Raw genomic sequence first — 24,320 nt, 5'->3', positions numbered from 1 at the left:
GGCGGCAGCTTTCCGATCGAGGCGGAAAGCAAGCCACCCGTGTTCTGTACGATGTCAGTGCGCATTAAGGAACTCCAGGTCGAGGAAATTTTCGGAATCCTCCACTACTGCGCCTCTCGTAGCCTGAGTTGCTTTACGACGTTAAACAATCAAACGAAACATCCTTTATGGAGTGCCAGTTTGCATTGTAGGAGCTGTGAAAAGATATCTCAGGTAAGGTCGCTAAAAACTGAAAACAAAAAAAAATGAAGGATGGCTTAGCTCTGCTATGCCTGGATATACGTAGCAAAAAGCAGTGACTACCTCGCGGATCAGAAGTTAATTTCTCCAGTCTTCTGCGCCGTTCACCTGCAGCTAAACTCTCCTTGGCTTCCATGCCTAGCGCGTCTAAGTTCATCGGCGTTGTATAATTCGTTTACAAAAACGAAAGGCGCAGCATCTGTCAAATTCTCTGTTGTGATCGTGAAAGCACACTTTCCACGTATTGATTTCATGAGCCGTTCCGACGCGGTTATCAGATCTCCGCATGCGAGAAATGTGTCAGTGGGCTGTTCTTTTATGCGAAGCATACTGGCCGCACAACCGAGGCTATTCCGTACCCTCATAGATCCCACTCAGACCCGCACAGAAACACAGAAACATCTGCAACGAGCAATTCATAATTTCAAGGGCAGTACGGACCAACTTGCACATACTCTACGGGATCAGTACCTCTGTGAAGTTCAAGACACCCGTGGACAGGAATATCTCTATGCAGGCAGAGATAATCCGGATATGGATCGTCCGTTCCAGCTCCATGATCTGCGGGCAGCTCTTGCTAAAATGTAACGGGGTACCGCTCCCGGCAGGGACAAGGTTACGGTCAAACTTTTGGTCAACCTTCCTGATTCGGCGTATGAGTCCCTGCTAAAATATAAGAACGCTCTCTGGAAAGAAGAAACGCCCCTCCCCCTAGAATGGAAAACAGCGCTTGTCACCTTAAGCCGGGTAAGCCGATCAATACCGATCACCTCCGACCTATCTCCCTAACGTCTTGCGCAGCCAAGCTCATGGAGGCCATGGTTCGAGATCGCCTCTCTAAATATCTAGAGTCCCACAATACTTTCGCAGACACGATTTTCGGATTTCGACCTCAGAAGTCAGCACAGGACATTCTGCTTCAACTCAGCCACGAGGTACTCACGCCTGTCGAGCACCTTCACAATGACAAGGTGGTTCTCGCCTTGGATTTGAAGGATGCTTTCGACAATGTGAAACACAGTGTGATCCTCGCTCACCTCAGCGAGACACAATGCCGCAACAAGTTTAATTATGTAAAACAGTTCTTAACGGACCGTGAAGCCTTTATGCGCGCGGTCCTTATACTATGGGTACGCGGGGCACGCCACAAGGCGCAGTGCTGTTCCCCCTGCTCTTTAATTTGGCAATGCTTCATCTTCCTGGCCAAATAGGTGTAGTTCAAGGTATACAGCATGCGCTGTATGCCGACGACATCACCATTTGGGCTACAGAGGGCAACATTGGTCAACTTGATGACTGCCTGCTAACAGCGGCGGGCATAGTGGATCGCTATGCTACGTACTGTGGTCTCCAGTGCTCTCCTCAAAAATCAGAATTCGTGTAACTACGCCCCCCGCCGAGATGCAAGACACCAATACTTCTCTCTCTGTCTAGTGGACCCATACGCGAAGCCACAGAGATTAGTCTTCGGACTCTTTATTCATTAAAACCGTCACGCTGAGACAACACTAGTCAAGCTTCGCAGGGTTGGCGACCAAGTGGGCCGCATGGTCCGCCGCGTCTCCAACAAGCGTGGGGGCCTCAGAAGTAGGGATGCGATGCGACTCGCCCATGCTTTTGTGACGGGTCGAATTCTTTATTCAACTCCATACTTGCACTTGCGCAAGCATGATGAAGACATCCTGCAGGTCACTCTCCGCAAGATGATCAAGAGGGCGCTCGACCTCCCGATCTCTATCTCCAATGCGAGGCTCCTTGCATTGTGAGTGGCGAACACCTATCGGGAGCTACGCGAGGCGCACCTCACTAATCTATACACGCGTCGTGCCCAGACCGTGTCCGGTCGCGGCCTTTTGGACCGGCTACATATACAACGCAACCATCACAATGAGGAAAGGGTACGAGTGCCAGAGCTCCGGAGAGGCGCCCTTCGTGTTCGACCCCTACCTACCAAAATGGACAGAGAAGACCACAATGGACGGCGTCAGGCGCAGGCAATTGCCCTGCACCGCCATTATGACTGTAAACACAATGTTTTCTATGTGGATGTCGCGGGCCCGCACCATTCCAAGGGAGGATGGTACACGGCTGCAGTCGTTCACGAGGAAAGACAGGTTGATGGCCTCACTTTCAAGGCCCCTAGCGCAACCCACGCGGAGGAGGTAGCAATCGCCCTAGCATGCCTCCCAACCTCAATCTAAATTCATCCTATCCGACTCGCGAGGGGCCTGTCGGAATTATGAGCTGGGCTGGATAACGCCTACAGCATAAAGACTACTTCGGAGAGCAGCTCGGGATCAGGATCCCCAGACCCGATTTCTCATTTGGACCAGGGAATGAGGCCGCCAACTCGGGAACCTGCGCACTCACTAACCCTGACCCCGACGTAGACCCTACCGATCTGGCCCAAGACCCTTATCCTCTCTTAACTTTTTAAGAAATTTGCGCCTATTACCGGGACTCGCTCCGTCAGTACCCGGCTCCTCTCAAGGGGCTAGGGAAAGCGGGCGAAAGATTACTTCTTAGACTTTTCACTAATACTCTACTGTGCCCGGCAGTACTCAAAAATTTCGACCCTTCCTTTACTGGCCTCTGCCCTTGCTGTGGAGAGGTGGCTGACACCTTTCACATGGTCTGGGCATGCCAGCTAAATCCTTCTTTTTTACCCATAACTCCTTCCCCTACCCGAGAGGAATAGGAGGCGGCCCTGCTCGGCTGCCTGGATCTAGCGGCACAACAAGCGCTGGTCGAGCGAGCTCGTGTGGCAGTCCTGACCAATGGAGTCCCGGAATAAGGGACTCCACCTAATATTTTAAGGGGAGCGGCCCACTAGGGGTGGCTCTCCAAGCATCCTCTCCTTTTGTATTAAATGCTTACCACCGCCACCACCAAATGAATGGTGCCGCACGGTCACAGGGATTAAATGCCTGGCGGGTTTATGAATGAATGATATGTTGTTAAGAACTTTATTTTTCCACCGATGTAGGAGGCCCCCTACTCCCCGCCCTTGCACGCAGGCCTATGGGACAGAGGCCGGGGCTTCCGCAACTAAACAGGCGAAGCGACAGTGTTTCTTCGCGGCTACCAGTCATGACCGGATGTGACGTCATTATCGCTTCCGGTTATTGTAAATGACCGGATGTGACGTCACGATAGCGTCACATCCGGCCGTGACATCACGGTCGATGACGTCGCCATGTGATGGCAATGGACATCTCGAAACGTCTAACCATTACTTTGGTTGTGATAGTTAACTATGACACACTTTCTGAGTACTAGTTAATGTCTGATTAGTGTTAGTTAAACACCCTTTAACAAGTAAGTGATGGTTAGTGATAGTTACGATGGCCTCCAAATGCATGGGTTCCTATGGGCATCTGCAACGCCAGCAGAGCTTGGCGATGGGGCTGCGCAGCTGGCCTTGGCTGTGACTTCACTCGGTCGCGACATACTGCATACGGCATACGACATACGGCATACGCGAAGCTCGGCTTTGGCCCTCGTAGTGAAGCATTTCGCTTCAAAATCGTTTCTCATATTTTCTTTGAAACGTCACAGGCGGCTTCTCGTGTGAAAACATGGCAATGTCGGTTGAGTTCTTCGGGCAAAAGCTGGTGGAGTTCCTTTTCTCGTCTTTCATTAGACGTACATTTGACCTTAAATCAAGAAATTGCAATAGTTGGCAGAAGAAGCTCCACCAAGAAAGAACACCGCAGAGAACGCAACCGGCCAAGAAGCTTGCGCATCGTTGCGTGGTCGAGCAGTCTGGTTTAATCCCATCATCAGAGATGCTTCGCCCCGCAACCATTGCTGCAGAGAAGTAGTTTACAACTGTTAATCGATTACTTGAAAAGATAATTGAATCACAACTAATTGAAAAAGTGATCAATTAGTTACAAAATGAGTCAAATATATATTTATATGCAAATAATCAATAAATGGCAGCTTTGGTCGAAAGCGTATACCGTCTAGAATGTTGTTTGCCAAGGTCGCTTCGAAAACTTCCTTTCTCTTTCGGTTGGCCACATACAATCATTCATTTTGCCAAACTTCAATTAATGAAGTAAACTTAGGCTTCTCTTGGAAATGGTAATGCTTGTGGGTTTATTAATAGGACTACCGAACAAATAGAAGCCGTTAGTCACTTGCTATGCTCATTTCATATTTGGACGCTACTTAAACGTATGTCTGGAGAACCATCTCTGTTTGAGTGTTAGGTTTCCACATTTTCCCCTTTACTACGGCGTCCCTATAGCCTAAGCCGTATTGGGACGTTAAAGAGCAGAAACGAAACATTTTCTTGGGCACATGTTATGGGGCATGTTCTGTGGTTGCTCTACTAACTACGTTGTAATGTCAGTTTCTGCGATAGGCAGTCCAGCTAATTAAAATGGGCTCGTTGCATTGCAATCAGCGACGTGATAGAACTTACGCTATTCGTTCTGCAAACGAGTCTCACATGAGCATAGATACGGCACTGTCGGTACAGTTAAGAAGCGGATAAAATTACCGGAAGCATTGCTTTGTTGTTGCTTGATAGGGATATCTGCGAAGCCTTTCAACATAGCAAATAAAGAAATGCACCCCCCCCCCCCCCCCCTAAAAAAAGAAGAGTCGTGAATCCGATGTGGTCGTGCTTTCACGCCTGGAGAAACAATGTTAAGGAAATGCTTTTTACTCCTGATGTTGCAGTGAAGCAGTCAAGGATCTAGTTACCATACAAGTTCGAGCGATGTTCAACGCATGACTCAGGTCACATGAGACAGAAATTCGGTTTCGGCAGCATTTCCACGGTGGTGAATCCCAAGCACGTCCGTGCACTGTGGAGTATCAGTGTCGTCAAAGGACCTCATATGGTGGAAATTAACAATTAGCCCTCAAAGTCTGCCCGGTACCAACAGTAGCGTCAGAGCCTTGCATGATGTAGTCTTTATCGGCTGAAAATGTACACAATTGATCAAGAACACAATGTCCTCTTAATGCTTCATAATGGCGAGAACTGCCGGGCTAGTTGGTAGTGATCCATTTGTATCAGCAGCGCACACGATTGGGAAAAGAAAGAGAAGGCATTAGGACAAAGCTCAACCGTTGGAATTACTTTTTAGCGTTATTTCTTAGTTTTGATTCGCACGTTATGCATTTTACAAAACTTGCCTTAACTGCTTCTGTAGCCTTAGGCATAAAAACGCGTTTCGGAAGGGCGGCAAACCCTCCCTCCTTTTCGGCGGTTAATAGTGACAATTTTTCTTCGTTAAATACGAGTCAGTTTTCTTAATTGCGAACTTAGGCTTTCGGGTCTACAACGCGCGACAAATTCCACTCCGTCCGCAATACAACGGTCCGCTTCCGACACAGGGTGAGGCTAGCAACTTGCCTGACCACGGTTAACATTTCCGGTGCTGTCCTCTTAGGCTCCACAGCGAACTTGGGTCCATGACTAAGAAGGCAGTGGCCCTCTTCTGGGATGCTCCTGATGCTTCCCACGAGGTGGACCGGGTTCCCAGTCGTCGTCGTCTTTGGAGGCACGGGAGCACGTCTTATCTGTCTTATCGCCTTCTCTTTCTTTTCCTGATCGTGTGCGCTGCCGATAAAAATGGTTTCTTAATAGGCTCCAAACATTTTAGTTATTCGCATTTTTTCCTGAAGGGCGAACTTAAAACTCTAGCCTCAGACTGAAAGTGAAGTGAAAGGAGACTTGAGTGCGGACGCACCCCTCATTTGACTAATTTAGCTAAGCAGGTTACTACTTTTCAGTTTCTTTTATTTTACCGCAGAAATACAGAAAAAATTAACATAAAACTGCGTGCTTTCTGCTCATTAAAAATGCTTGAATTTTTAGCCTTGCTATATTATCCTTCAGAATAGTTTCGAAGAACAAATCAGACAATGCTGCTGCAGGGCATGCAGAGCTGCTTTTGGCATAAAGAGTTGACAGGATTGATGATATGGGCCATAAGTAACGCTTTTTATACAGTTTAAAACCAACCTTAGCACTGTCAACTGCAGCTTCAGTAAAGTACATCCTTCCGGCTTATGTAATTGCCATTGCACGCCTCCTATACGACGGGCACGCGCAGTGTGCGCAAAATTGCATGGAATGACAGCACTATTCTACGTTCCGTGTCACCATGGCTGTCAGACGCCAACGCTCAGAGAAAAAAAAAATAGCTCTCCAATTTTCCTACTTTGATTCTTAACAACACTGCCGCGTACACGTCTATTCGGGCAGCAAGCATTGCTGTACTGCGAGAAAAGTTAAGTGGGTATAATGATGAACAGATCGTCCATGCAAGTCAACTAGCGTACAGTATGGTACTATTACTATCTGACTTCAGCAGCTTATTATTTTATGTTATTTCTAGGTAATTTAAATATGGTATGCTCTAAGGACGTGCATTTATAAAATATGTTCATAACACTTCTGACCTTGTAAACTAAGGTGACAATTCATGACCTGCTTAAGGACTACATATTCCTTGAATTATCCGGTGATAGAGCTGAATTCTGGAATGCCTAACTCATAAGCGGACACTGTGGCTATGATTTCTTTGTGCACAAACTTCCCATTACCATTTTCAACTTACCCACACGAACGAGATGAAAAAAGAAGTAAATCTTAAATTATTCACTTCAGGTAATAATTGGCAATGTATTTCTGTTCAAATGCCGTTGAAGTATTATAAGTACGTGGTTATTTTATTATATATTGCCGCGAAACCTTCTAAACTGTATATGTTGTTTTTTAACAGCCGCCGGCATGCGGCCTTATCACTCTGATTCTCGATCGCGTACAGTTTTGTATCCCGTGTTTGTTCGTGCTCGTCGCAATACGACGCGTTATCATTTTCTTTGTCGCGATGGATGCGCCGAGATCTGTATCGAAGATTCCGATCACTTGCGTATGTTTCTACAATGTTCCAGGTTGTGCTAGTAGCAGCTTGCGACGTTATCTATATTGTTCTGAGCAGCCTTTAAATTGAGCGTTGACGAGTGTGACGGGCATTCTTTGTTCGACGATCGATGAGCATGTTTGTTGCTATCGCCGCCGCCGAGTTGCTTAGTTCTTTTGCGGGCGCAAGTCAGCCCAATAAAGTCAGTACCATCAAGCCTGTGTCTTCTTTGGATGTCTACGGCCTTGTCACCACTACGTGACAATATCCAAAAGGAAGAAAACGATGTTTAGGAAGCGGTAGAGGAAATCATAGAGGTGAGTGACAGGGAGAAAGGGCAGGGTAGGTAAAAATAAAAACAAAGATAACTATATACATTATGGGACCTACTTGATTTTGGGGCACTGCGCTGCAATCGTGGTAAGTATATCCCTGGGCTGCCTGACTTCCTCTTTATAAAAAATAAGATTCTTTATATCTGAGTCATTCGTTAACTTTTCCACGCTTTGTAAGACATTGAGAAGACCCTGCGTTTCAACTTTGAACGAACGATAGGAGCCCGTGCATAACGATGCATAAGGAGCCCGTCATGTTCATCCTAAGGGTGCGAAATATACAAAAGCCCTTTGTTTAAACCGTCGCTGGGAAATTCAGCTGATTGGAGGTCTATTTCACATATACTGGTTGCCGCTTATATGGAGTAATTACTCATTGACATCCACCCAAGCGCAGCCATGCGGCTAAAAATGAAAGCTTTAAAAGGGTGTGGTCCCGGGTTCGATGCCTGGACCAGGACGATCTCTTCTCTAACTATGAAGTAAGTTTCTGAGAAAGCTTCATAACTATCCTTTGTAGCCGCATGACAGCGCTTGGGTGGATTTCAATTAGTATTTACTCCATATTACAAATATAACCTTGGGGGATTCCCCTAAATATTTCATCAGTACCGGTTATCTGTGGCCGCTGAGTATAGCAGTCGATGTAGTGCAGGTGTCAGCATGGCTATATACAGATGCTGAGTAGTAAACTGATTTGGCAACATCTTTTGCCGTTTCCGGCTAGCAGTTATGTTATGAATCTGGGTAAGGATAATGATCATCACCTGCCTGTTCAGCAAGTGATTCTTTTATGGAGCTAAACCGAAACTGGAGTTTCGTACAGCATTTTTCTTTGAAACTTTTTATTTAATTAGCTCAGTTCAGAATGTGCGCTCTTTTTAATGCGAAAAAACATTAAATATAAAATTCATAGCAATCCTGTGCAAAAAACATGAGAAGACTCGGCCCTCCTATCTTTCTCAATGCAGTGGACGTCGCCTTGAATGGAACATCCCAGAGGAATGAAAATGTTCTGCGCGGACCGATCCGAAGCTTGGGGAACTATACGCAGCTACGTATAACCGCAGGTGCGTCTGCGTATTTGCACTCATGGCCATTTTTCACAGGCGTGTATTAAACACTTCATATGAATGTCTTCCCTTGTTGATTCGCAACCAGCCTTGTACAGCGCTTGCCGTAGTCGCACTGTCATATGCCAATGTATGGACCTTCCCGGAAGGTTCACCGAGCGTGCATTGTGCGTTAGTGCACGCGGTTACCCCCAAATATTAAATTTAATGAAATATGGATAAATATAAAACAGAAAGCTTTTTTGTCCACAGTTATGTGAGCGCGTATGCTGAAAGCTAAGAAAGCTATCCTAAGGATACTTTTTAGCATACAGCTTTCAAGCCAGTGTCACTCTGTATCGCTTGTAGCCAAGTACAGCCGGAAAGGAGAACATCATAGGCCCTGCCGTGTTATGCATGAACTTTCACTGAGTGGCGCTGGCCAGGTTTCATATATACAGCAGGTTAACAGCAGTTCGCTAGCCTACTCGCTTCTCTAGTGATTTCCGTCTTGACCCATGCTGGCATCCATGGCGATGCTGCACAATCCAAACTCTAAGACGCAACTTAGCACAGCGGGTCAAGCGCGAATGCAATAATTTCAGGCAGAATCCAGCACGCAGGAGAGTACCGAAGTGGCTAGTCAGGACTTTTTTTCCTCCATATTGTTACAGTGAAATAAGAAAGGGGGTGTTTATTTACAGTGCTGTGGCAGCGAGACAAGGTGAAGCCTACTAGACCCCAGACACCAACGCTTCTTCCTCTTCTGCCACACCAGCACAATCCTCCATAGTCGTCAGTAGCGTGACAATATTATTAACTGCGCGCTCAAGGTACTTCTCACATTCATAGTACGTTGCGATAGTTATTTCTTCACTGAAGGCCGCAAGGGTAGTAGAAGCTATCAGTGCCATGCGGCCAAGTGAATAACTGGTACGTGCAGAGACCGCTTAAAGAGGCTGCGTCCCAGTTATTGCGTCACGTGTTCGCTTGATTATAAATGCCTTTTTTTTTTTCTGCGCACCCTGCTCTCAGTGTCTGTGCTTTTTTGATGCTGCGGTCGATGTACATGATTGCTGAGAGCTTCCCACAGCGCCGTAGGCTTATTATTAAGTAGTAACTAAAACAATATGGTGTTTCGAGTTTCGTCAGTCGGCAGTTGCATGTAGAGAAGCTGCCTTCTCTGGCTGCCCATTTGAGATGGGAGGATGGGATAACAATCAACCTCCCAGGGCTCTTAGATGCCGAATCAGGCACGCTACCCATAAGGCCATGTAAGCACGTTCGTACTGTAAACCGGGCCTTTTTCTCTATGACAGGTGATCGCTACGACCGGCAGCAGAATTAGGTGGTAGCTGACTTCATCGTAATAAAAATTCGGTATAAACAATTAAGTGGTGCCGTCTACACGTGTGAATACGATGCAACTACTGGTTGGACCGCAATGAATCTGCGAATGCGTTCTAAGTGCGAATTTTTACAGCTTCTCCGCCATTGGAAAACAAACACTGACACAATCTTCATAATCACTGCAATCATAAAGTACAACATATGTATGTCGGGACAGCTGATTATAAACTGAAGTGCAGGAATTTCAGCAAATAAAATCAGCTGTCCCTTGGTGGCAGTCGGACAGTTACTAAAATTAAGAACCTCACTTATCACGTCCAAAATTAGGTATTTTCGTGCAGGTTCGCTTCGTCTGGTATACGTCTTAATTCTTTCTTAGAAGAGCGCTGTGATGAAAGAGGTTGCTACCAGGCTTTCGTGGAGTCGCCTAGTCTGAAAGACTTCAGTGTCTTGTTATGGGGCTGATAATACGCGTTTTTTTTGTGCTTTGGAACTAAGCCTGTCTCTTCCCTCTACACCCCTCCCCCCGCCCTCGTTTACCATTGTTTTCATGTCTGTCTGTCCGGCTCTCCTCACACTCATGTCTCTGGCAGGTGGCAGTTGGCAAGCGCTGTCACCTGTCAACTACCACCTGATTGGTCCCTCAGTGGTCAGAGGTCTGTAAGACGTCATGGGTCCACATATTATGGCCGAGGTGGTAGGAGCTGCGACCTGCGTGGCCCTTTTCAGATGCTGCTGGATGCTTTTTGGCCTTTTTCAAATAAAAACCGGGGCTTTACGCCGGGTGCTCTTCACAAAATATTGCAGCTTACGCCAGTTTTCAAATGAGCATGTGCGACCGCAAGCCAAACTGAAGACCCTGAAGAGTACACGTAATACTCATTTGTTCTAACCACGCTAAATTGGCCGTCGATTTATTTATTGAATTACTTTGCAGACACGTGGGCTGCCCTCTTTTCAAAGTACACCAACAACACATATGGCGGTGGAGACCTTATCTACTACCAGAAGTATATACTTGAAGCGCTGGTGAAGCTTCTTGACTCTGCGACGGTGGGTGTGCAAGGGATACGCTACCTCATCGCGTGGACTGTCTTCAGAGAGCACCTGGACTACACGCTGCCGCGCCGGGTGCAAGCCCTAGAAGGTAGCCCGGAAAGGTCTTGCACAGAACTCGTGAAACAGGTCATGCCGTTTGCTTTCACCGGCAAGTACTTGCACTTTGGTAAGCACCTTCTGTGGCGAAATTCATAGTCTCGCCATGAAGCGCAGGTCCGTAATATGACCTACCCTAAACGCTGTGGCATCACCGGTTTACACTTACTGTGATATCAAGCTTCTTTGCAGTTAATACTATTTCATACTTTCTTCTACCGCTTATTTTGTGTGTGGCGCCTTGTAGAAGACAACTATACTTCACAGCAACGAGTTTTGACAGACGAGACAAATTTACAAAGTATTTAGCGAGCCCCTGAAATTCCTTTTGCACACCACTTCTGAGGCTAAGAGGAGAGCGTGTGCTAAAGGGAGCTGCGCTATGCTATCATCATCATCATCATCAGTCGGACTACACACACTAGAGGGCAAAGGCCTCTCTCATATAACTCTAACTAAACTTGTCCTGTGCTATCTGCGTCCCCTTCACCCCTGCTAACTTCAAAAACTCATCCGCCCACCTAATTTTCTACCGCCCCCCAGTTACGCTTTCCTTCCCTTGGAATTCAATTTGTTAGCCTTAGCCACCATCAGTTATCCTCTCTTTGCACTACATCCCCTTTTTTAAAGCAGGCTTTTCTGCGGAAATGGTCCTCTCGCCACAACCCTCAACGCCTGGAACGATGAAGCGAAGGTGAGGGAAATATACTTCGCCCTTGAAGGACATGCCCGTATATGATTTGAAAATCATGAGGCAGCTTTGAAAGATTGGGAGATTTTTAAGACTGAAATTTTAACGGCCTTTGCAAGTGTCATCCGCAAGGAACGAGCCCAGGCCCTACTTCATTCAAGACTTAACTCCCAAATAATCCTATCCTGGTTCCCCCGCAGGGGGCATCTGCTAAAGCAGATGTTTGCGTGTACTGTGCGACACCACGGACCCCGAGCACCCACGCTTAGCCGTGCGTGGCATCGCCGTGTCTGGGGAAAAGGGGATCCTGGTGGTTGAGCCGATGCCGAGTGTTTGGACCTTTAAGGCCCCTCGGCGGAGGCAACACACCACTTTGGCCCACGCTTCCCACAGACGGCACCTTCGGGCTGACCCACCCGGGGGAAATCGGCAGTCGCCTTTTCCTATCCTCCCCTTCATCTTTCACGTTCCTATCTTCTACCCTACAACTCTCCTGTCCTCTACTCTCTTCCGGTTTTTCCTTACTTCCAGGTGGCGAGGGTTAACCTTGTGTGGCTGACTACCCTGAGTTACGCCATATTAGGTTATAGTTACGGTGTACAGCTGACGTGGACAGGACTTGCCTGCCAATTCCTGCCCCGTCCCCTCGTTGGGCTCCATGGTGGGTGGCTGGCGCCGCGGCCGAACATCATACATTATTTATGGCTTCTTCCTCCAAACAAACTGATCGCCTTTCCAAGAAAAGGCGGACCGATGTATCAGCCCAGTTCTTTTCAGCAAAGCATGACACTTTCCCTAAATATCATGTGATCCACAGTGAAAGCCCTGCCAAACAAGCTCGGCTAATATCCCCCTTTGCAGTATCTAGGTCTCTCACAACCATACTAGGCCCAGGATACAAAGTTAGTAAACTGGCTAGCGGGGATCTCCTGCTTGAGCTGCAAAGCAAACTCCAGTACAGCAACCTTCAGCAACTTACAACATTTGGGGATATCCCAATAACGGTCAGTGCTCACAGATCCTTGAACACAGTCCAAGGCGTGATATCAGAGAATGACTTCCTGTCACTCACCGAAGAAGAACTTCTTGAAGGTCTTTCTGAGCAAAATGTGATCGGTGTACACAGGATCAAAATCCGGAAGAACAACCAAGAAATACCAACAAAGCACATAGTTCTGACTTTCAACTCCAGCAAACTCCCTGAATCCATTGAAGTCGGTTACATCAAAGTAGACATCCGGCCCTACATTCCAAACCCTAGACGTTGTTTCAACTGCCAAAGATACGGTCATGGCTCCCAGAGCTGCCGTGGCCGACAAACATGTGCAAAATGTGCCTCAAATGAACACAAATCTGACGAGTGTGAAGCTGCGCCACACTGCGCAAACTGTGCAGGTGAACACGCCGCGTACTCACGGTCATGTCCTTCTTGGAAGAAGGAGAAGGACATCATTACCATAAAAGTCAAGGAAAACATAACGTTTAAAGAGGCACGACAGCGATATCTTGTTAAACAGGGCACTTTTTTGTTCACAGCCAAACCGAACTATTCCAATGTGGTGGAGCATGGGGGCAGCACACCACAACAGGATTTGGTCTCCGCCGAGGGTAAGCCTCAGGCAGGGCCATCCTTGCCCCAGGCAGAAGCAGCGAAAGCTGCCCTGCCATCGCAGAAACAGGGCACACTGGCCCCAGAGCCAACAGCCCAAAATGCTTCTCCCCCAGAAGGGAAGCCTGCAACCAACACTCCTAACTCTCCCCAAACGTCCAAAGCCCCTGAGGCAATGGACACAACCCCTTCCTCGTCCACGCTGCAGCGGCGGCATAACTCTCTAGAAAGAAAACGGAGAGAAAAACCTCGTATAACAGGACCAGAAAAACCTGAAACCTAAATTCAGGTACATTCAAAAAAAAAAAAAAAATGGCGTTCCTCATACACTGGAACTGCCGAGGTCTCATAAACAACTACAACGATATAAAAGACATTTTACATTCATTTTCTCCTGTAGCCCTTTGCCTACAGGAAACTAACTTAGGACCACACCAAAACATTTTAAAAGGACACAACGTTTTTCGCTGCGACCGAAAAGAAGCAAATAGGTTATCTGGAGGTGTCGCTATTGTAGTGCAGAATGGAGTAGCAACACGTGAAATTAGCCTCAAAACCAAGTTCGAAGCTGTTGCTGTCTCTATCATTCATTATAAAACAATAACTATATGCTCACTGTATCTCCAACCGCACCTAACTGTAACCCTTCATGATCTGGAAGAGCTTTTAGAACAACTGCCAGAACCATATCTGGTTGTTGGAGATTTTAATGCGCACTCCACTTTTTGGAGAAGCGATCAGACAGACACTAGAGGTCGTATATTAGAGGATTTTATATTATACAATGATGTCTGCCTGCTAAATACAGGAAAGCATACATACTGCTCCCCAAGCACGGGGAAAATGAGCATTTTAGATTTATCATTTAGCTCCCCATCAATTTTTACTGATTTTAAATGGGACGTCTTTGACAATCCTCTAGGAAGTGATCATTTGCCTGTCATTATCAGCCTAACACCCTCACCCTCCATCACTCTAAACAAACCCAAGCGGTGGAAGCTGCACCTTGCGAACTGGGCTCTATTCCAGTCTGAAGCCAGCCTGGAAAAGGTCTTTTCCGAAAAACTCAGTGTTGACGAGATAAATGAAAAATTTACGGCCTGCATCATTGACGCAGCACTTGTAGCTATACCACAGTCTTCAGGAGTGGTACTGAAAAATCGCAAAGTCTGGTATTCTCAGGAGTGCAGAGATGCAAAGAAGAAACAAAACAAAGCTTGGGGAACCTTTCGCAGGTACCCTACAAACGAAAACCTCGTAAAATTCAAACAGGCGAAAGCTAGGGCACGGTACATCCGCCGAAACGCTGAGAAGGCTTCTTGGCAAAAATACATATCAATAAATAGCTCAATCACATCAAAAAAAATGTGGGAGCTTGTTCACAAACTGGATGGCAACTTCTCCCCGTACACAGTCCCCTTTCTAACATCTCCTGGCACCCAAACAAACTTACAGGAACAGGCAGATATTCTAGGCGATCATTTTTCTGCAATTTCAAGCTCACTACACTACCCAAAATCTTTTATAACATACAAAAACAAGGCCGAAAAACAAAAACTGCCAACAAGTGGAAGTACGAATGAAACATATAACAAGTTAATAACACTACAAGAAATAAACACTGTTCTATCTGCCGGCAAGAAGACTGCACCTGGCCCAGATCAAATTCACTATCAGATGCTAGCACATCTTTCTACACCTGCATTAGAAGCACTTCTGAAATTTTTCAACAAAGTATGGGTATCCGGGAGTATTCCTGAGGCCTGGAAAAAAGCTATTATTGTGCCTTTCCTGAAACCAGGAAAGCCACCAACGGCCCCCAGCAGTTATAGACCCATAGCTCTCACAAGTTGCCTAGCAAAGTCTTTTGAAAGTGTTCTTAATACCAGATTAGCCTTTGTCCTTCATTCCCAAGAACTTCTAGACATACACCAATGTGGGTTCAAAACAGCATGTTCTACCACGGACCATCTAGTCCGCCTTGAAAACACTGTTCGTGAAGCATTTATTCACAAACAGCACTGCCTTGCCGTCTTCTTTGATATGGAAAAGGCGTATGATACTACATGGAGGTTTGGCATCCTCCGTGACCTAGCATATTTAGGCATACGTGGTAGGATGTTAAACTGTCTAAAGGACTTCTTGTCAAATCGCTCATTCCGTGTGCGTTTGGGCTCAACTTTTTCAAAGAACTTTGTACAGGAGAATGGCGTACCACAGGGATGCGTCTTAAGCACAACTCTCTTTATAGTAAAAATGAATTCCATAAGCACAGTTATCCCGAAATCCGTAATGTATTCAGCTTATGTTGACGATCTACAGATTGCATACACATCCTCTAACGTATCTACATGTGAGAGACAGGTGCAGTTGACCATAAATAAACTAGCAGCATGGGCAGACACAAACGGATTTCAGTTTTCTCCTCAAAAAACAGTGGCTCTCCTATTCTCTCTCAAACGAGGCTTACAAACAGATCCTACACTACACCTGAACAAAACGAAATTACCGGTGAAAAACGAACACAAATTTCTAGGCGTAACTTTTGACAAAAAACTCACCTTTCTTCCTCATATAAATGTCCTGAAGAAAAAGGCTTCCAAATCTCTAAACATACTAAAAGTTCTTTCCCGTAAACACTGGGGCGCTGACAGGACATGCCTTAAACACATTTACAGATCTGTCGTACGCTCCACCTTAGACTATGGCTGCATAGTGTATGGGTCAGCTAGACCATCATATTTAAAAAAACTAGACCCGGTACATAACACAGGACTTCGACTCTCATGTGGAGCATACCGAACTTCTCCTATATCCAGTCTGCTTGTGGAAACAAATGAACCTCCTCTTGAAATCAGAAGAACTTCACTTACATGTGCCTATATATTTAAAATCAGATCTCTGCCAAAGCATATCTGCTATTCTCTAGTAACTAAATGCCCTTCTAGAACACTATTCACCAACAAACCCAATGCAGTGAGACCACTGCTCCTAAGATTTGAGCAAATGTGTCAAGAGGTTGAGCTACCGGATTGTTTACCTAGCATTGCCAAAAGACCTAACCCTCTGCCTCCTTGGTACCTGGTCCCTGAAGTTTGCGACCTCTCTCTTACACAGTTCCAAAAAACAATAACCCCACTGAGCACTTCATACAAGAATTCCTTCAGCTGAAAGAAAAATACAGTAACTTCACAGACTTTTACACGGATGGCTCGAAAACAGATCATTATGTCGGAAGCGCAGTTGTTCAAGGCGAATGGGAGGAAATAATGAGACTTCCACAGTGCGCGTCCATCTTTACTGCTGAATGCTATGCTGTCTCTGTTGCCATAGAGAAAATAATGAAAGGAAACCTCAGGAGAAGTATTATTTACACAGATTCCCTAAGTGTAGTCACAGCCCTTCACACAAGAAATGCAGTTATACCAATACTTGGAAACATCATACACAGCATAGCAACACTTACAGATGAAGGACGAAGCATAAAAATTTGCTGGGTACCCAGTCATGTAGGAATCCGAGGTAATGAAAAAGCAGATATGTGCGCTGCCAAAGCTCGAGACAAGAAAATAAAACAAGTGCAGATACCATCTCAAGACTGCATGAAATTGGTACAGAGTAGACTGATACAAAAATGGCAGTCCACTTGGAACACTGAAACAAATAACAAGCTACACCTCATAAAGCCTGTAATAGAAGAGTGGAAATCGAGCACCCATCTTGAACGTTCCAAAGAAGTGGCTCTATGCCGTCTTCGCATAGGACACACACATTTAACACATAGTTTCATTTTAACTAAACAGGATAAGCCCCTGTGTGATTCATGCGGACACGAGCTAACAGTCATCCACATTTTAATCTCATGCAGACAACTTGAACAACTGAGGAAAAAACATTTTACACAGTTTTACAAACAACACATTCCTCTTCATCCAGCTTTGCTTTTAGGTGAAAATGCGCTTGTTGATTTGCCCTGTGTTTTCAGGTTTTTAATAGAAGCAAACGTCCTAAACAGAATGTAAGATTAAATTACATAAATACAACACCCTTAACCATGAAATTGGCGCATGATAGCCTAAGTTGCTTATGCGCCACTAAACCCAACACAACACAACACAACTATCCTGGTTCACGTTGAGGAGATAAAGCGGCTGTTTCACCGCGCCGGCCCTAGCATGACCGAAGGTGAGAGAGAAATTTTTAATGCGAGGGGTTAAAGTACCTTTTTGCAGGGCTTGTCAGGAATTCACCAAAAATTGTGGCGGACTTTGAAATCTAAGCATCTACCACAGAGAAGACGTTGGACACCCTGGTGCGATACTACGGACGACCACTCGAACCGGTTTACGTAAGCCCCTACAGCAGCGTTCCTGCGAGCGGTCTGAGCCTTCGGGACCTCATCCGGCATATAGTGCGAGAGGAGCTCCGCCGATTGCTGCATCATCCCAACAACCCCAGGTGGCGACGCTCGCGAACGTCATCAGTGAAGACGTCAAGCAGCCACTGGGTGTTCCTCAGGCAACGGCTCCGACTGCTTCAGTGCAAGAAGCAGCAACCATGAACTATGCTGCTGCATTACCTCGTCCTGAATCCCGACGTGACCTTCCAGACCCTTTGCGGTACCGTCCTGTTCCTGAAAGCCGCCCCTTGGCACCCGCCCGCCAAGCCGAGCAACGACCTCCAAGCCCTAGGAAGTGCGATGCCTGGAAGACTGCGAACAACCGATCATTATGCTTCCACTGCGGTGAGGCCGACCACATTCTGCGCCACTGCTCGTTCCGACGAATTCGTCTCCGCGGATTAGCAGTCGATGCTCCACGACCACGCCCAGGTGAACGACTCCAAGAAATCGACAACTATCTGCGTAGCGGTGTCATTCCACCATCCAAGCCGTCCGTTCAGATCCCATCGCCATACAGCGCGCACTTTGCGTCGCCAGGCCCTAAAAACGATGACAGTGTGCGCGGAAGGTCCCCAAGCCCCCGTATTGGAAACTAAACGCAGCAACCTTTGGAAATGAGTTTGCTAAAGGGCGAAAACACGAAGATCCTCCTTCGCCGACGACGAGTGACAACGACGCAGCCATTAAATCGCTGCTCCAGAGCACAACGTCGACGAGATTGCGACCAGACTTCAAGCTGACATCGCCGCCCAGCGAAGTGACGACGGTATGTCCCGGCCGCTACCTCAGCACGAGACAAAGCAGAGATCGAACATCGAAGCCAACGTTCAATACGAGGACGCGAGCAAGCGACTTGAGGTTGCTGTTGACGGTCGCAGTCACTGTCCTAATAGACACCGGAGCTGACTATTCAGTCATCAGTACGCCATTTGCCTCCCAGCTCAGGGAAGTAACGACTACTTGGGATGGCATGCTAATCTCATTGCTGGTGGTAGCAGTGCTCCCGAGAGCTCATCAAGCTCTCCACGGACAAAGCAATGCCTTCCACATACACTTCGACGCAACATTTCGCTTTAAACGTCCTCCACGAAGCATTGAGTATACCCCCCCGATCAAGCATCGTCGTCTCCGCGGGGACCAGCAACATCAAAACTGCTGAAGGTGTTGTCGAAGGAAACACCAAGTTGCTTTTGGAGCGCGGACTAGGAGTCGCAAGAGCTGTCGCCCGTTTCTGTCATGGATAAGCTTAAGTGTTCGTCGCAAACTACACCGTAGAATTCTGGCACCTGAACAAGGGCATGACGATTGCTCTCCTTGACGAGCTAGTGGACACCCGAGAAGTCTTCATCCCCCTCAGTCAACTTGAAGACGATGCACCCAACCGAACCAGGCAGCCCATTTTCGGCATCAACCCAGCGCTCCCTGAGACAGACAAGACCCGATTCGCACTGTTCTTGAATATAGCGAGTGCATTTCTTCAGTGTCGAAGGTGCGGCAGATTCCGTTGGCAAATCATCGCATCATCACGGACGAACACGCTCGACCGCTACGTCAAAGTTACTACCGTGTACCGCCGCGATAACACGAAGCCATGCGTGGTCAAGTTGACGAAATGCTGCCTGATGACGTGATGCAGCCATCGAACATCCCCTGGGCGGCACCAGTCGTTTTGGTGAAGAAGACGGCACACTTCGCTTGTGTGTTGATTACCGCCGCTTGAATAGCATAACGAAGAAGGATGACTGCCACTTTGCCGCATCGACGACACACTGGACCGGCTCTGTAACGCTAAGTACTTCTCATCGATGGACCTGAACAGCCAGTACTTGCAAAATGAGGACGACGAAAGAGAGCGCGAGAAGACTGCGTTTATTACACCAGACGGCCTCTTCGAGTTCAGGGTAATGCCATTCGGCCTCTGTTCTTCAAAAGCGACGTTCCAGCGTGTAATGGATACCGTGTGGCTGGCTTGAAGTGACAAATTTGTCTAGTGCACTTAGACGACGTTGTCGTCTCCTGTTCGAACTTTGAAGACCTGAGAAGGCTTCGAACAGTCCTTGACGAAATCAAGCCCTCAGGTTTAACGTTGAAAACAGAGAAGTGCCACTTCGCCTACGAAGAGATGTTGTTTCTGGGTCATATTGTCAGCAAGGAGGAAGTTCACCCCGACCCACTGAAATCAGCTCCGATCGCACCGTTTCGATAGCCCGGTGACAAGAAAGCTGTACCCCGATTCCTCGGACTGTGCGCGTATTACCGACGCATAGTCAATACATTTTCGCGCCTCGCCGATTCTTTGACGCAGCTTACAAAGGCAGACGTGACATTTCAATGGGAAGCACCGCAAGCGGAAGCCTTCGATGAACTCAGCGCCGCCTACAGTCCCCTCCTGTGCTAGGCCACTTTGATGAGAACGCCGAGACCGAGATACATAACGACGTGAGCAGTCTGGGCTTAGGCGCCGTTTTTAATCAGAAGAATGCCGGACAGGAAAAAGTAATCGCCTACGCTAGCAGGTCCCCCTCGAAAGCCGAAGCCAAATACTCGATGACCGAGAAGGAGTGCCTCGTGATCATCTGGGCCATTGGATGGTACCAATCACCAAGCGCTCAGCTGGCTGGCAATTTTGAAATACCCCTATGGCCGCCTTGCCCGATGGAGCCTATGTCCTCACGAATTCGACATCACAGTCCTCTACAAATCAGGCTGCAAGCGCTTCGATATAGACTGCTTGTCACGACTCTTCATTGATGCACCGGCGAAAGAAGACGACGAAGACGCCTTTTTGGGACCGGTACGCGCCAGCAGTTTCCCAGAATAACAGCGATCAAACCCTGAGCCGAAAGCGTTGGCCGATTACTTAGAAGGAAAGACTGCTTCCCCTACTGCTGTGCTCCGACGTCATTTATCATCATTCGCGTTAAGCAATGGCCTCCTCGTGAAGAACTTCGCACCCAACAGGACCGCGCAGCTTCTTACTTTGCCTAAAAGCCTCCTTAAGGAAAAGCTTCCGGTAGGCCTTGCACGATGAGCCCACAGCGGCCATCTCGCGTTTGCGCGCACGTTGCGTCGAATTCAGGAGAAGTACTACTGGTCGCGAATGCCTGCCGAAGTTGCCCACTACGTGAAGACGTGTAGTGAGTGCCAATGATACAAGACGCCGCCGATCAGACCAGTGGGAATACTGAATCCGATTCCGCCCCTTACCCTGCCCTTTCAACAACTGAGATAGATCTCCTCGGCCCCTTTCCATCTTCATATATGGGTAACAGGTGGATCATCGTGGCCACTACCTTACACGTTACGCCGAAGCACTCCTGGGCGCCGAAGCTAAGCGCCCAGGAGTGCTCATCACGGACAGGGGAACGGGGTTTACGGCAGAGTTGACGCGAGCCTTCCTGAATACATTCATACAAGCCATCGACGAACAACTGCGTACCATCCCCAGACCACTGGCCTTACGGAGCGCCTGAACAAATCGATCGCGGGCATGCATGATCGCCATGTACGTCGACGCTCAACAAAAGACCTGGGACGCCATCTTGTCGTACGTAACCTTCGCGTATAACATGGCAGTCCAGGAGACGACCAGATCGACCCCGTTCAGTGTACGGCAAGGAGCCCACGACGACGCTCGACGCAATGCCACCGCACGTAACCAACGAGGACAGCTTTGACGTCGCCGCCTACCTGCCGTCTGCAGAGGAAGCCCGACGACTCGCATAGCTGCGTATCAAAGATCAACAGCGCACCGACACCCGATGATACAAATTGCGGGGACGCCACGCAGAGTACAATCCAGGAAACCACGTTTGGGTTCGAACTCAAATTCGCCGCCGTCGACTAAGTGAAACGTTACTGCCTCGATACTTTGGGCCATACAAAATCCTTCGCCGCGTCGACAACTCGACTATGAAGTCATACCCGATGGGATAACAGCATCACAACGGCGACGCACGCACCCCGAAGTCGTTCTGGTTGTTTAAATGGCTGATAAATGCGAGCCCCTCTACTCGCATTTATCGCAATCATATAACACTTAAGTTAATGAACAATACTACATTTGCCTACGCGCGTCAAGGGCCTTTGCGTATTGCTCCACTGTGGCTTCCGCTTATCTTATTTTTCGCTTATTACAGTTTTTTCCATCCTCCTGCATTTAGACACAAACCTGCCTAGCTTTTTCTTGTATGCTCCAGTTAGTCCAAGTGCAACCATTTACGTGTTGGTTACTTGTACATAAGGTACCCTTGTTAGCAGAGAAGCTGTTACAAAAACTACATGATATTGTAGTTGTGAAAGGGGGCGCATATTTAGCAAAAAAAAAAAGGACATTCATGCTCGGGAATCATTGTTGGCTGATAAGAAAACGAAGTTGTGAAACAGAAACAAAGAACGCCAAAAACTAAAAAAGATTGCAAAAGAAACTTTCGAGCTCAGCTTATACAGACACATTTGGATAATGTAAGTACACATCCCACTTTCGGCGCTGCCCTAATCTGTTGTGTTCAAAATGCAGCCGTACCAGAGAGAGCCATCCGAGAAGCTGACGCAATGGCGACCAACCTCCGCGCGGCCTTCCGAGCGGCGTTCATGTCATCCAGCTGGGTCAAAGGGCGAGTACGGGATGTGGCCCTTAAAAAGCTGGCGAAGATGAAGCAGTACGTGGGCAGTTCTCTACTGCGGAGGGACGATGCCAGCGTGAACAAGTACTATGGTCAGTGCATCTCGTGCTTTGAGGCGTAATGTTGAATAGTACATCAATGGTTGGCGAAAAGCACACGGGGACGATTTTCTTTCGGTAACTCAGGACTGACTTGAGTTCCTTCTACCGCGTATTATTTTACTCTTTGCAGCCTTTAGGTGTGTGTGTGTGTGTGTGTGTGTGTGTGTGTGTGTGTGTGTGTGTGTGTGTGTGTGTGTGTGTGTGTGTGTGTGTGTGTGTGTGTGTGTGTGTGTGTGTGTGTGTGTGTGTGCGCGCGTGCGTGCGTGCGTGCGTGCGTGCGTGCGTGCGTGTGTGTGTGTGTGTGTGTGTGTGTGTGTGTGTGTGTGTGTGTGTGTGTGTGTGTGTGTGTGTGTGTGTGTGTGTGTGTGTGTGTGAGTGAGTGAGTGAGTGAGTGAGTGCGCGCGGACTGATTGTGATAGCAATTGTATGCTACGCGCTTGTTACTTTCATCACTTTCATTAAAATTTGCGCGCTAATAATACACATTTGACCTTGTCCCGCGCGGTATTATAGAGATTTAGTATACCGTGATCTGCGATCAGTCACCGTGAAACTCTACCGCGTGCATCAGGTGCGCATCCGCAGATTGGTCCCGACGTGGCTGGTCTATGTGCCAATTGGCTGCACGTGGCGCCATCTATTGGCGTCAACGGGATCTGAGCATGCGCAGTGGAACGTGAGGTGGCGGATCACGGAAGAGATAGCTGATCGCGGTACAATAAACCTTTCTATTCTCATTTCTTGGCGCAGAGTCCTTTCCAGACATGCCCTCCGACAGGTTTTTCAGCTCATGGCGAAGGGCCCGGTTGTCCTCCACACACGCCTTACTGGCCGACCGCACAAACTATCTGTACGACGACGCCATCGTGAACGCCTACTACATACCATATACCAATATCATGGTCATTCCGACTGCCGTGATCGTGCCAAACTTCTTTTTTGGAGACGGCCCACCTGGCTTTAACTACGGTTGCCTCGGACAGGTGAGCTCACGTGCAGGCGCAGGACACTGGAGACGATCTTCCCGTACCGGTCCCGCCTGGCTGGAGATGGCTATAGTGGGGATGAAATTCCCCGGTTGGTAATGCGATGCGAAGCGAAAGTGTAATTATTCTAGCATCCGCATGCTTAACTTAGGGACATCAATAGGGCGTTTCCAGTATACATAAACATAGATGTCCCCCTAACAAGAGTGGAAGGGACATGAGCATATGACAGCTTCCTCGGCTCATCAACTAGTCAGAAAAATAAAACGCGAATTGGATGAGAATCGATTATTGTTAAGCCCAACGACACGCGGTAAGCTTTATATTTCTATGTATCAATGTATTTATTGTATGCATTATGTATGTACGCAAAGTCGGGGTTAAAAGTGGTGCACAATACGCAGCCGGCGCCGGAGTTTGGAAAAACTGCATTTCAGCGCTATCTAGCAACGGCTATCTGGAATCGAGGTAATAATGGTGGTGCCACATTTTATCGATATTCATGTCGTTGTCCTTGTCGCAATACGTATGCATGCATGTACACACACACACACACACACACACACACACACACACACACACACACACACACACACACACACACACACACACACACACACACACACACACACACACACACACACACACACACACACACACACACACACACACACACACACACACACACACACACACACACACACACACACACACACACACACACACACACACACATTTATTCAGGTCTCTGGCTATCAACAAGGTTGACGACTGGGCGAGTTGGTAATGATTCATTTTTAAACCAGGCAAAAGACGAGAAGAAAAGAAGCGAACAAGACAAGGCTGGTTTTGTTCGCTTCTTTTCTCTGTCTCGTCTTTTGGCT

At 47.5% G+C, this 24,320-nt stretch overlaps 1 protein-coding gene across 1 annotated transcript in view; it reads left to right on the top strand.

Annotated features, from left to right (window-relative positions):
• The window catches only part of LOC146196106 (neprilysin-11-like), a 74,112-nt gene that overhangs the window by 30,129 nt on the left and 19,663 nt on the right, over positions 1–24,320 (top strand). The window contains exons 7-11 of the mRNA XM_084596916.1: positions 1,042–1,260; positions 10,461–10,523; positions 10,805–11,092; positions 22,244–22,441; positions 23,201–23,433. Coding sequence (XP_084453042.1) covers positions 1,042–1,260; positions 10,461–10,523; positions 10,805–11,092; positions 22,244–22,441; positions 23,201–23,433 — 1,001 coding nt within the window. The remainder of the gene's footprint in view (positions 1–1,041; positions 1,261–10,460; positions 10,524–10,804; positions 11,093–22,243; positions 22,442–23,200; positions 23,434–24,320) is intronic.

This window comes from Amblyomma maculatum, chromosome 3 (genome assembly GCF_055883805.1).
Source record: "Amblyomma maculatum isolate TAMU_Amacu chromosome 3, ASM5588380v1, whole genome shotgun sequence".
In the NCBI taxonomy this organism is placed as follows: domain Eukaryota; kingdom Metazoa; phylum Arthropoda; class Arachnida; order Ixodida; family Ixodidae; genus Amblyomma; species Amblyomma maculatum.
This window is presented reverse-complemented; position numbering and strand designations above follow the sequence as displayed.